General features: G+C 36.4%; 1 protein-coding gene across 1 annotated transcript; it reads right to left on the bottom strand.

The window, feature by feature from the left end:
- Positions 1 to 29: 29 nt before the first annotated feature.
- On the bottom strand, positions 30 to 13,252 carry LOC120344443 (ATP-dependent RNA helicase DDX55-like). Its single transcript, XM_078112360.1, has 14 exons — positions 13,065 to 13,252; positions 10,605 to 10,742; positions 9,226 to 9,388; positions 8,592 to 8,751; positions 7,987 to 8,098; positions 6,764 to 6,950; positions 6,189 to 6,282; positions 5,796 to 5,888; positions 5,002 to 5,128; positions 4,436 to 4,601; positions 3,797 to 3,923; positions 2,349 to 2,529; positions 1,488 to 1,559; positions 30 to 461 (listed from the first exon to the last, which is right to left on the bottom strand). Exons 1-14 carry the CDS (start codon positions 13,149 to 13,151, stop codon positions 414 to 416), a joined length of 1,755 nt encoding a protein of 584 aa, XP_077968486.1. The 5' UTR covers positions 13,152 to 13,252; the 3' UTR covers positions 30 to 413.
- Between the last annotated feature and the right edge of the window lie 1,075 nt (positions 13,253 to 14,327).

The raw sequence follows: 14,327 nt of genomic DNA, 5'->3' as shown, positions 1-14,327 counted from the left end.
AATTTGATGATTTTTTCAGAAGTCTGCATGAAAGTCTTCGCTGTGGTACCAGAATTTTCATACATCGAAGCATGAACTTCAATCTGGCTTTTGGGGGTTCATTACCAGGTGCTTTGCACCCAATGGCATATCTACATAAAATGGCGCCCATGGCAAAGTTTAGAAATGTGACCCCAAGATAGTTGGTTGACAATTTATAATGACTATTATTGAATTGAGATACTTGTATGTTATTATTTGAGAAAAAAATATGAGTTTCCGTTATAATCAGTTTTCAACAATTTAAACTTTTCGCCGTTTTGTGCCCCTGTTTAAACGCCGCCCGTGGACACGCCATTGTTTTCACCACCGCCCTAATGAAGTGGCGAGCCACTACATAGGATCATACATCATCTATGTTAGTCGGTAGAATATCAAACTTCGTCTATTTTCATTTTTTCATCAAATTCTTCCTGAGAAATCTGAAAAGTAAAAAAAAACTTTTATCTGAAACTGTAGCAATTTCCTTTTTCTTCAAAGCGAAGGGGTCTACACTATAACAGTGGTTCCTAAAGTTAATTGACCGAGCAGAAGGATGTTCGTGGGCCAGGAGAAGGGAACGCCCACAAGGGTACAGATATATATAATTGAAATACCAGTATAATTGAATTGTTACGAATATACAAGTGCTCAAACTGTGATAATGATGTAACAATCGGCGATATCTAGCACACAAAAGAATACGGTAAATGTTTAAACTGTGTCTGTGAGTGGTGGGGCAAGTTGAATCGTTACGCGGGCCACAGTTTGGGAACTACTGCACTATAGCTAGTAATATCTAGTGTCTGTTCCTTGAGTTTACGACCAAAACCTCGCCGAGGATCGTAATGAATGGGTGTGAATAAGCAAGACTTTTTAAACAGACTCTTTGTATCACTGGATGCTTTTCAAGAGAAAGAGAGAATTTCTCATAAAACAATAAAAGGATTTGCTACACTTCAACAAACAAAACTAACTCATAACTATAATGCTGCTATCTTTTAACTAGGGCTTGGCATTTTCAAATTTCTGATGATTTCAAAATCAAATCGACTTTTTTTCGTGTTGAATCTCGATTACTTGGAAGATTTTTCAGAAACAAAAATTACTGAAAACACATAATCTACCACCCAGACAGTTTGCTGAGTGTTCACACACAATAAGAAACATGTTTCATCAATAAATTACTTAAAAGAACAGAGTCGTATGTCAGAATTGCATTGTAAAAATACAACTTCAATAAAAAAAAATCGAGGGATTCACCTCGACCTTGGGCAGATGAAAAAAACAAGATGGCGGCGATTCGAAATTCCAGTCTGTACCGATTCGATTGATTTACTATTCGATTCAAAATGCCCAGCCATAGTTTTAACCCATCAGAATGATATCAGCTTGCCAAGTGCCTTCTACATATTGAATCAGGAAAGTATAAATCAAATAATCAAAACTTCGTTATCAAATTAACTTACTTTTCCTTTCTTTAACTTTTTAACCAATCTGGCATCATCTTCTAATTCTTCTAGTTCTTTATCATTGAATTCCTGGAAATTAGGAAAAAATATTAAATCAGGAAACATCAGGACATCCAGTACACAAGATCAGGAGTGGGAAACCTTTAATACAGAGGGCCAGATACAAATAACTGGGTGAAACAGTGGGCCTCTCCTTTATTTAACATAGGCTTTCGAGTGGTTACAAGCACGGAAAGTTTGGTTATGAATCTTATGACATGCATTGTTTGCATCACACAAGCTAGCTGTTCAGGCATTGTAACGTCATAGGCATACATAATAAATTAGACTCGGGTATAGGCGAAGAGATTGAAATTACTCGAACATACCAGATAGAACTATATTTAAAACTCGTTTTCAGGGCCCCACCTCATTCAAAATTGGCCCTTCTCCTTGAGCCGCACAATTTTTTCTTGTGGGTCGCATTTGGCTCGCTGGTTGCACACCCCTGCACTACATGAGATGATTTTTTTCAGAAATTCTGAGTATTATTCTTAAATGAGTCCTGTCCTAGTTTACTGAAAATAAGGACTCACAGGAAAGGGATTCTAGTGGTATTTATAGCGTTATTTTGATTGGTAGATTCAAAATCCCATTATGTTCAAACAATCATGTAAACAAAATGAAAACCTGTGAAATATCCCATTATGTTCAAACAATTCATGCACGATAAAGTGAAAACTGGAGTTTTCTTGTAAAGGGAAAAGTAAAATCAGTTTTTCATCTAGCATTGTGGGGTTACAATGTTCTTTCAACCACTTGTGGGGCCATGAGCCACGGTCTGGTACCACTGACATATAACAAATCTCAAACACTCACATTTGCCTCTTTCAACTTCCTTTTTCTCTTATATTCTCTCCTTTTAAGTTTCTTTTCAATTCGTTCTTTATTTTTTGACCAAGAGTTATTATTCACAAATTTCTTTTTGTTTTTATTTTCAATTTCTCTGTTTCTTGGCTTCTTGAGTTCAATTTGACGAAGTTTCTCTCTCGCTTTGTCCCTGAAGACAAAAAAATGACGATAAATAAAAGGGGCTCCAGAAGTATGTGTACCAATATGGAGGTAACTAATTTTGTTCGCCTATTTTACATCAAGTTGTCTAAAGAGACTGAAGCCTATGGACAGGGGGATATTCACTTGGCTAACACACAGTCCCCGAACTCTTAATAGAACTAAAATAGGGAAAACCGGAAAAAAATAAAGTCCTAACCCGGTACACACACCGCCAAATAAACTGCACAGGGTAAAAAAATGAAAGTAGAATGCTGGGTCTCTCAATACCATGAACCCAGGGCTGTAATCCTTTTTCGAGACAATTTTGTATTTTTTTTCTCGCAATCCAAGGATATGCTCAAATACTGAATGGCAGTGTTTCTTTTGCCCCCAAATCACAAATATTACTTTTAAATTTATATTTTGTTTTCTGAGAGAAAGTGCTTCAAGATGGAAAAGCTGCGTTTGCTTGCTATCAGCGAGTTTTTGAAATAGTGCAAGGCTTTATAGATAGCAAAATAGATGCTCCTGAGTTTTACCGCTGTGATACTTTCCATATATGCAATTACTATCAAGCAACACTTCAATACCAGATAATAAACAATAAAATTGACTAGAAAATAAAATCCATAATTTTTGAGTTTTGTGGAAAGGGACCCAAGGCGAATTAAGACGACCCAGCTTTGGGTCACAGCTCATAGGTTGGGAAACACAGACGGTGTATAAATAGTAATATACCCCTGAAAAAATAAAAACATGCAAGTGAATTCACAAATGAAAAACTTCACTTCATAGAATTCAGATTGAATTTTGATTCAATGGAAAGGCATCCTTAGTTTTTAAACAATGTTTCCTTTGAACAAGGCTCCAGACCAGGGGTAAGCCAAATTTTTCCGATACATCTACATAAAAGTGTAACGTAAAAAATTACATTTTATGAACAATATTTACAGTGTTACAAAAAAAAAAAGTAAGTAGAAACAATAAGCCTCCTGCCAAAACTAAAAACTCAATAAATTCCTTGACCTATTTTTTAGCTGAAACATCAAAATTTGGTTTAATTTGGTAGTGGCAATTGTCAAAACATATTTGGAATTTCAATAACAACAACTATGTAGGTTGAAAGTAGAAATTTATGGCAGCATCAGACGGGCCAGATTGAATCACCAAACGGGCCGAAGTCGACCGCGGGCCGTAGTTTGCCCATGTCAACTCTAGGCAATCAGTAAGACAAATACCTACAATAATATTTAAAACAAGCTATTAATACTGACTTGTATTTGATTCCAGAAATCTTGACATCTGGAGGGTCAAAGTTTATGATTTTACGACCTTTCAACTCTGGCATTCTAGGAAGTTGTAAAAGTGCAAAACCAGAAGCTAGTTCTCCAAGATTGATATCTAGAAGGAAATACATTGATTTAGATACCAAAATATCTTAAGAACTTCGCAATCGTGGCAAACGTATCATGTTGCGTATGTATATTTTACTACATCATAAGTCCAAAATATACAAGGAATTTGTGTTTACTTGACAAGATACTTACTTGACAAGGCTGGCGCAAAAAGGCCAGCAGCCCAGCATACACTTGTCTGAAAATAGACGAAGTGTGCTTTTCAGCAAACATAATGAATTTCTTCCATGGCGCTCATGCCAGGAAAATTTTTCTCAAAAATATTGTGAAATCAAATTTATTTTTGACATGCCAAATAACTCATTGAAATGTGTTAAATGCAAAACCCCAAGTGTTGAGAGAATTTAGAAAGCCATGGATCTACCCCCTATAGACGTTTCCCTGACCCTTGACCTCTATAAAATAAGTTGGCGCTCACAAACTCGCACTTACAAAAATTGTTGCAATATAAACAAGGAAATCGATGCTCGAAGAAACATCCTTTCCGACTTTTCTCACCTTTCAATCTGAATATCAAGCTGCATTCGTGTTTTGCATAAGATTGAATGAAAGAGACAAAAGCTCTCGTCCCACGTTCCATCATTGCTCGATCTGACATCGATAAATTCGCTAATTTTTGTAAATATTCAACGTTGGAATCAGAAGATTCTGGCTCTTTGTATTCCTGGAATAAAATGATGGGCAGATACTTCACAGCATGTGAATAATCAGAGATGTGAAAAAATAAAGTCAAGTTGAAAAACTCTTGATTTGGGCAGGTCCCTGAAGTTCTCTCACTTCAAACAAAGCTATGAACAGGAAGTCTCAAGAATTATAAACAAGGATTAATATTTTGAGAGGTTCAATGTGGAAATTCAATATTGCTGGGTGAAATCTTAAGCACATGGTTCAAAAGTAAGGGTTACCCTGCAACAACAATATAGTTGGGCCGAATGCTCCACCACCTAAAATCACAAGTTAGAAAATGTATCTAAAAAACCATGAAACCTTCCCTATTCATTATTTTCATTACTTTTAAATTCAAAACACTCATAAATTAAAAACACTAAAAATAGAGAACTCACAAAAATTGGTGCTTTTTGATTAATTTGCATAAATTCAACATATGATTGTTCGTTTTCTAACAAAAATATCAAAGCATTTCCTTTTCGACCGATTCTGGCTGTTCTACCACATCGATGCACAAAAGCACTGAAAAAAAAATTGTAACAGAATAAAAGTTCGTCAACTATCAACAGAATGATTGTTTAGTTTTTTTACCAGTATTTGCTCATTAAAGCAATGATGAGCATTGCCGATTCTGGAAAAAATTAAAGCGGTGCCCTACACGTCAAGATTTCCAAATGTATGTAGCAAGTGATAACAATACGATAAGGAGGAATGCTATTTGGTAGTGAATTTGATATATCTGAATTCTTTCGAACAACATTTCACGCATTAAATTTTTATTTTGTATAACGCATAATACGGCTTCATTTGTGCCTTTTGCTCCAAACAGAGCCAGACAAAAGTAGCTCACAATATCTTAATAAAGAATCGCTCTATTAACGTTCTTCGTTGTCAAAGTTATCCAAAGCATATAAGCGCGCATTTCGATCTATTTCGCTAGATTCATTTGGCAAAAGAATTATTGATGGCTAGCCAGGAAATGCCCAGTATCAATTGAGGTGACTGTACATTTGAACCCATGTGTATATCCGTGGTTTCAATCTATATGTGGGTGGTAAAACCCATGAGTTAGGGTTACTATGGGTTTAACTATTCATAAACAAAACAAAAAAAATCCATAGGTGCAATAGTATGCAGGTGCAATTGTCGTGGGTTCAAATGTAATGGAACCATCAATTAAGCATCCTACCTTGCATTGCTCGGAGGATCGAACTGCAAAACCCAGTGAACTTCTGGGATGTCAACTCCTCGTGCCATCACATCCGTGCAAATGAGGATCCCACTGTAAGTTGTGAAAGTATGAAGACATTATGGAATGTGGAATAACATGGGGCTAGTTTTTGGGGGTTTAGATATTGGGGAACGCCATTGAATATTATAAAATATCCAAATTGAATAAAACTCACTGGTCTAAAGGCATAATGAGGCGTGAGCTTCATAATATAACATTTGAAGATTGATAAAAATATTAATATTATAGTGTCTAACAGACAAACTAACAAACAGACAAATACCTATCAAGTAACAACAGAGTAGCCCATTGTGCAGAGCACTACCAAACAATAATTATGTAGTCTCTAACCTTTTCTTATCTCTGAAATCGCTAAAAATTTTCAAACGTTTCTTTTTGATTTTTCCATGAATTAATGATACTTCTGTCATGCCTTTCATGAATTCTGAATCAGAAAAAAAAAACTGGAACTAAAATCTTCAATTCAGCAATTTCCATATAAAAAAATATGCCTAGACATGGCGCATATATTTTTAATCCAGCATATCTCTCTCAATCCGGTGAAAACTAATGTTGATGTAGTGATTAAAGCATTGGACTTAGGTTCAAGATCTCTTAGAAGCAGTAAGTGCAACATAACCAGTGAGAAGATTGACTCAGGGGCTCGGCAGCATGATCCTCCCCCCCCCCCTCCCATGGAACTCTTATACTACATTACCATTTTTGGCAAATTATCTGATGTTCTGGAGTCCTGGACCCAATTTTTTGGCCCAGTTTTCTGGGGTTGGCTTATTAGTCAGTTCGCTTATTTTTCTTTTTTCTACCTCATTTTTAGTGCTATAATTGGCTTTGGCTCATTCGCCAAGTCGGCTTATTAGTCTGAAAATACTGTACATTAATATGTTATATAAAACATGTAAACACACCTTTCACTGCTCTCCCAAAATAATCCACAGATGCACAAGTAGAAAAAAATACGATGTGCTTTTCATTTTTGTGAGATTTTAGGAATGTCATCAATTTGTTGAATTTTTCTTTAGCAGTGCAGATGACATAATAATTTTTCAAAGTAGTGGGCGTTCGCACGCAGGCATCTTCAGTAGTTGATATTTTCTGAAATATATATATATAGAATAATAGTATAACTAAAATATCGGTAAGAAACTGAAGTCTTATCGATCAAAGGTTACGGGATCCCCCAAAACAGTGGTCTTACTACATAGTGACACCGTGTGTCCCATCACTAATTAATTAATAACTCGCTAATTATAAGACATAATCCATCAAAAATCAATAAGCTTCTGATCCGAGCTATGATGAATGCACATGCAAAATTTGGAGCAGATTCAACCTCGCTTCCGTGAGATATCGCGTGCATCTAACACACAGACAAACAAATACCTATCAACATACTTACCGATCTTAAGATCGATAAGTAAATACCTATATAATATATACACGTACTACAACATTTGTAGTTGTTTTGTATTGACCTGAATTGCTCCAAGTCTTGTGACAATTATTATTTGTTTGAGTACTATAAAGCATTATAGCCAGTATCCACGGTGGCTCTTTTCTTTTTCGTTGGCACTACAGTGGTCAACCATAACTCTACTGAAAGATTGTTTGTTTCTGAGTCAGCGCGTCTGATCTTGCTCTGAGCAAATTTCAAAGAAACCATTGCCCTTCATCCAGTTGAACAATGAGAATAAATTTTGAGTTCAACTTTCCATACGCAATAGAATGGGGTTCAGCTTAGCCTGCCGAATTCATTAATAAACTTTGGATAAGTTGGCATGTAAGGGTTTGGGCTCAAAGATGTTTACCTTGCAAACCTAAAATAGCTGGGTATACCTGTCTTCTCCCTCTGGTACATGCAATATCCATATCATTAAAGGAATCATCTGATCATTTTCATGACAGCTTTGGACAATGTTTATTGTACAATTACAGACTTACTTAAATCTTTTGAACCGAAACTAACAACACGTCAATTCAAGTGCGAAATGAACCATGAACTCACACTCTTAGCATATTATGCTTAACAATTTCAACTTTTTCTAACATATCATTGAGCCTAGATTCCCATTCGCTTATAATCCTTGATCCAAATCATTTGTTAATGCGAGAATACAACAACTTTAATCACCTGTTTGACTGTGATTTTGACAGGATTTCTCAGTCCAGCCTTTATTAGTTTTTCAGTTTCTTCTGTCTGTGTTGCGCTGAATAGTCCAGTTCGCCTTTGCTTTGGTAAATGACTGAGAAGAACAAAAATACTGACTTGAACCAACACGAAATGTCATCAGATAGACGGCAGTTTACGCATCGTGCTAAGCGTTAGAAATACACTCGCCATCGCACATCTGATTACCCTGCATGGGTTCGCAGGTTAGAATCCCGTAAGAGATAACTATGAGGAGGAGTCAAGAGAATTGCTGGACTCAATGCCCTGGGATGGTTCAGTAACTGCTATACGATCACGGCTTTCTCCACCATCAAGCATGTTCATTCATCTGAAACAAGTAACTGGCTAACCAATCCCATACCCAACATGCACTGGTAACTGAATGAGCAGACATGGTTTGTCATATGATTAAGTCGTCTTATCTCCCTCCATGGATAAAAAACAAAGGCAAGGATGAAATCTAGGGACCTAAACGTCAAATGTGTCATCACAATACCAGCAAAATTTTAGGGCCAGTCAGTTTTAAATAGAATTGCACTGAATATTCATTTTTAAAGATATCTCACCTTAGAATAGAACTCAGTGATTGGTGGAAACCAAGATCAAGTAATCTGTCCGCTTCGTCTAATATCAAGATTTCTAACGAACGAACAGCGGAACAAAATAATTTTGATGTTTCAAACGCACTGTTGATTCTGCCAGGTGTTCCGACCAATATGTGAGCACCTGAAACAAAAAAAGATTTAAAACATAATTATAAATCAACAGAATAACAAAAATACCAATAACGGTTCTATCTTACTTTTGCTCCATAAAGAGAAAACAGCTTAGAAAATTAATAGACACACAGTAACAGGAATACAGGATAATAACCCTCCAGCATGTTATTAAAAGCTCTCTATATACTAATGCAGTAGTTCTCAAATGATGGGGTGCGGGCGATTTTTTAAGGGGGCGTGAAACTAATTAAAAATAAAAATATTTAGAATCGTCTCACGAAATTTTATGAGATCAGCAAACCGGTTAGCATTACTGGTTACTGTCAATGTTCTGTTTGTAACAAAAACGGCTAAAATATGACTTTTGTGAAAGAACCGACTGACAAAAAATTTGAAGCCCACCACTGGTAATAACGTAGTATATAAGTGTATTTTTCATGTTCCAGGTTTCATCATTATCAGAGTAGAATTAGCTCCATACCATTTTCTTCAAAACTCTCAATATCTCTCGTCATTTCCCCCCTTCCACCGATCAACAACATGTGTGAAAGACCTCCGGCATCTTCTCCAGTCAAAAAATCAGAAACTACTTCAGAAATTTGACTCGCAAGTTCTCGAGTTGGACTAATTATGATTGAAAATACCTGTAATACAAATAATATATAGAAGAATTGCATCAATTAGGGTTTTCTACGGAATGAAAAAGACAACTAAATTATAATATTTAAGCCTAAAAAAAGAACTCAGGCTACGCTAGGTTGATGGTGATTTTGTCTCCAACTTTAACAACAAACTTGGAGAAACAAAACATATGATGTATAAGCAGCGATGCCATCGACATGAACCCAAAAATAAGGACATCAGGGAAACATAATAATAGATACCAGATAGTTTATTGAAATACTCCTTGATATACACAAATTTAAAATGGAGAATTCTGGAATAACAAAGAACGAAATGTAATAAACAAAATGTATTCTTGCCAGTGTGTCAATGTCTAATCATACTTTGCACTAGAAAGAATTTGCTCCAGCAGTTCTTTATTCTTAGAAACAATCTGTTCCATCTCACTTTTAAGTTGTATTTTGATTCAAGTTACACAAACTTATTTTGGCCGATGGGCTATTGTTTTGTCATTGTTTCAACAGTCAACTAATTTATTGTAATTACGTAAGGAATGCGCGTAACAATCAATAAGGTTGTAAAATATCATTTCTAACAAATCAATCATTCAAATTGACCAATCTTGAGAGCCTGGTATTAGAACCTCTACCCAAAAAAAAGGACAAAGAAGGGACACATGTCAAAATAAAAATGTATCTTAGAAATAAGGACAAAAATATATAAGACAAAGACCCTCAAATTTGGGACAAATCTTAGAAATAAGGATGTTATGGCAGCCATGTGTATAAGCAATGTTGAGAATGGTTATGCAACTCCACAAAGATTTCTAAATAAGGAGTGCATTATTTTGATTGAATAGAATTTAGAAGTCATTACTGAGATTAATTCAAATTTTGTTAACATCAAATTCATTTGACAATAAACAATTAGCGATGCTCCCGTAGTATGTGAACCAAGATGGCAGACATCGGAACATAGTATGTGAACCACGTTAGAGTTGGGCCATAATTTCAGGTACGAATACTACGGGAGTCACTTGGCTAGTCCTTGAATTCCTAATAGAATTAAAAAGAGAAAAATCGGAATAAAATTATGACCAAACCCTGACCTGGTACACATTCTATGTTCCGGTGTCCGCCATCTTGGTTCACATACTTCGGGAGTACCCAATTAGCATCTTGTTTTTATAAAATACCAATTCCAAATTTCCTGGGTTTGAAACATTTGAATCATTACCTCATGCTTTTTTATTGTTTTTGTTTTCCTCATCAACATTTCAATCATGGGAATTACAAACGCAAGAGTTTTTCCACTTCCTGTAACTGCTTCAACTGCGACATCTTTATTCCTCAGAAATAAAGGAATTGTTGCCGTCTAAAAATAAATGAATCAAAATTTAAAGAATATTTTTCAGTACATTTATTAGGAATAAAGCTCTAGTTAGAGTCCCCTCCCCGATATGCGTTCCCGTCACATTTACGATCACTGCCTTTCTGCGTCCTGTTTTGGCCAAACTAGAAATAGTGATAGATTCCCGCTCGGTATACATAATCCATACCTACTCGCCTACCCACAGCTCGCTTCTCGTCAAATTTCGTCCAAAAATGAGATTTTTCTGGGTCAAAACGCCACTAGTGGTCGAAAATGACCAATTTCAGAGCACGAAACCTCTTTTTCTATTTCAGAAAGAACGGAAGCATATGGGGAGGTTAAAATAAAGATAGAGCCGTGAAAATTGGAGTGGGAACAACTTATATTCTCTCCTATTCGTCGCCGGAGTAATGAGTCTCTATCTTTATTGCATCGCAGATAATTCCACGTGTGAAAAAGGGCGCTCGCGATTTCCACTTTGGTCACATTTACGATCAAGCAAAAATGTAAGATCGAGACCCGAGTGAAAGCCCATTTACTTCGAATGGTGTAGACAACGTATCAAGAAAACTCCAGAATATAATAAAGCTCTTATTTTTCACATTATTCGTTTTAAAAATATTGCATGATATGTAGATTTCCGAAATTAGATCACACCTTTCCCCACAATCAATTTATAAACAATCACTGAGGGGTCAATAACGTAATAAATTAAATTTACCTGCCCTGTATTTGCCATAGGTTACACCAACCATGTCTGCTCTGAATGTTTCTTGTTGATTTAAATGTTTTTGACCTACCTCATGATTCTTAATGTATCAGCGCCAATGTCAAATTTCATTATTGTTAACAAAAATTTTTTACGAGCACCATTTGTAATTATTTAAATTCATCAGTTTAGGAGTTGACATAGACTACTTGCAGAGCACATTGGGAGTCATCGAAAATATAGGTTTAGCCTCTCATTATATCGAACAGCAATGCGTTTCCGGCGGAGCCAAAAATAGTATATCTTTGGGGCTTTGATCACATTGAATTGTATGAAAACACTACTTCTTGGCATTTGTAAAGCGATAATTTTGAGCGCAAAAATAAATTTGATAACATTGTTCTCTGCAATGTAAACATACCGGCTTTCTACCGAAAGATTAAGATTTTTGTACACATCGCCGTGATGGGGTGAAGAGATGTGCGTAATTAATCATATGACAAGACAAAGCTGTTTTTCCAGTCACCCACGGAATCTGTTCGCCATACTGCAAATGTATACACATGTTGATTGAATACAAACCATCGTCCTAAGTACCTACCTATTGTAATCACTAATAAAAAAAAGTAGGGGTATTATTATCGGTTTATCGAATGGACCAAGGTTGAGTCGCTATGCTATTCAATTTTATTTGTACCGTGTAGAATCAAATACAGTAATCGGGTTGGGTTGGTGAGATTCGGTTGAAAAAAAACGTATGTAATAAGCTTGTCGGATGACAGTATTCGCGTCAGCACACCCAAAAGATGATTTCGCAAACATTTTCCATACCTATGTTGGGTCTAAAACAGGAACGTCGGCGCTCCGATTGGCGAGATTTTTAGTGATCGCAAATATACGTTGTTGATCGCAATTGCCCCACTGACATGGTGAGAGTAGAGGCGGTATAAACGGTTTTCCGGTCACGGTACCGGCATGATTTTAAGGGAAGTGATTGAGATGGATTTGTAGAGTATGTTAATGAAAAAATGAAGTGTTTTCTGTGACTACAAAGCATATTAGAAGCATTTTGGTAAAAATGATCGCATAACGGCGAGGGGATTTTAATTGAAATTATTCCGGTTTTCTGAGTGAGGGGACATGAAACTAATTAAAAATAACAACATTTGTTAGATTTTATCTTGCCCGCCTTATTTTGAATATTAACATTTTTTATTGTTTAGAGATTGCAGAGAGCTGTTGTGTTTGTAATAGCGTGAAGCATGTTTAAGAGTTTAACTTCCTGCTTTCAGTTCACAGATTCTAAAACATAGTCTACTTTCAGATTTTCGTCTTACTACCTATCTGGTATTCCTGTATTTGTGGCTAATTGTTAGCTGGTTATAGTTACCGGTACTGAGTTAGAAGAGAACCTGGAACATGGAAAGCAATTGCAGGGTCGTTTATAACAGTATTAGACTACCTGCATCTGTGCATAAATTTACTGATTCAAAAACCAACTGATGAACTAAACCAATTGAATACTATTACGGACTTGCAGATAAAACGGTTCAATATTGACTAATGCAATATATATCGTATACCTATCAACACACCGGTACCGGTATAAAACTCACCTGAACTGGAGTCATCTTCTTGAATCCTTGATTTCTCACAATATCAAGCGTATGTTGAGAAAGGCCACATGCACCCCAACTGTCCATTATGTACGGTACCACTGAACTACACAACGATCAATGAGTCTGGCCAATTCAACACAAAAAGCTCAATTGCAGCTAAACGCAACACACGTTGTCTCTGGATAGTTTTACATTACATACAGAATTAATATGTGTTCCCAACATACAAAATTGCGCATGGGAACTATTTAGCATTAGTAGCCCAAAGACGCGCATCAAAGTGAAGGCATTGTATGATTGTTACGAAAATATTTCATTTATTCAAATTGTTCTATACTCATTCAGTTTCTGCCTATCATTATGCTCTCAACGTTTGCCGCTACTAACCCAGGAGAGGTGAAAAGCTGACTTGCAAATGGTTGATAGGGGTCGTCGGATTTGACGGTAAATAAGGCAAATAACTGTATTCTTGTGCGGGAAAAGGCGTATGGACATGCCTTTTGAATCAAACCTAACATAACGTACAAAAGGTTAGGTTAACAAGTGCTGGCCGCACCCGGCATGTAATCGCGACGATTACTGGATGGTTCTGTTGAGCAGCCTGTAGCCACAGGTTTGTGAACCACCCAAGTTTGTGGGTCACCCAAGATGAAGTGGTTGGATTGTGTCAATGCTTCCTCAACTTTTCTTGATAAATTCTTCTCTTCATCGAATTTGATACTCCTCTGGTACACATACTATCGAAGATTTTATTCACTAAAGAAAAATTGTTTTTTATTTCTCCGAGGCCAACGGGTTCAGATATTTCATCTCAATATGGTATATTAAATGATGTTATGTATTAATCCATGGATTTGGCATTCGCTTCAATATATTTAGAATGCATTTAAACTCTGCTATTCTGCCGTAATTAAGCGCGTCTCGCTTTTTCACGGTTCATTGGAAACTCTTTCCAAACGCCATATTTTCTGTGACTGCCGAATTTTGTACCACGACTGGTAGCCTACTCAACAATAATATAAATACCCCATGTCGGCCAACTGAGGAAGCTCACAAATCTGACCTCAAATGTGCTCACGAAATCTTTGTCACTTTACCTGTTTGCGCTAGAGATCAACTCGATCCACAACACCCAATTAATAAAACCAAGAGCTTCGGTACAAGACTTCTGAATGGCCCAGATGTTTCATGCTCAGAGAACACTGCTCCCCATCACAAAATATAACACCACACAATCCACTAGCCCACGGCTACTCAACA

The sequence above is a fragment of the Styela clava genome, chromosome 5, assembly GCF_964204865.1.
Source record: "Styela clava chromosome 5, kaStyClav1.hap1.2, whole genome shotgun sequence".
Lineage (NCBI taxonomy): Eukaryota > Metazoa > Chordata > Ascidiacea > Stolidobranchia > Styelidae > Styela > Styela clava.
The sequence above is the reverse complement of the archived record's forward strand: the minus strand, read 5'-3'. Positions and strand labels throughout refer to the sequence as shown.

Bases quoted from the DNA above. Each gene is read 5' to 3' on its own strand.
- LOC120344443 (XM_078112360.1), bottom strand. From the start codon at position 13,151: ATGGACAGTTGGGGTGCATGTGGCCTTTCTCAACATACGCTTGATATT. The intron at 1,560-2,348 runs GTGAGTGTTTGA...CCTAATTTCCAG, and splicing joins GGAAGTTGAAAGAGGCAAAT to GAATTCAATGATAAAGAACT. The intron at 462-1,487 runs GTAAGTTAATTT...TTTACTTTTCAG, and splicing joins AAAAGTTAAAGAAAGGAAAA to ATTTCTCAGGAAGAATTTGA.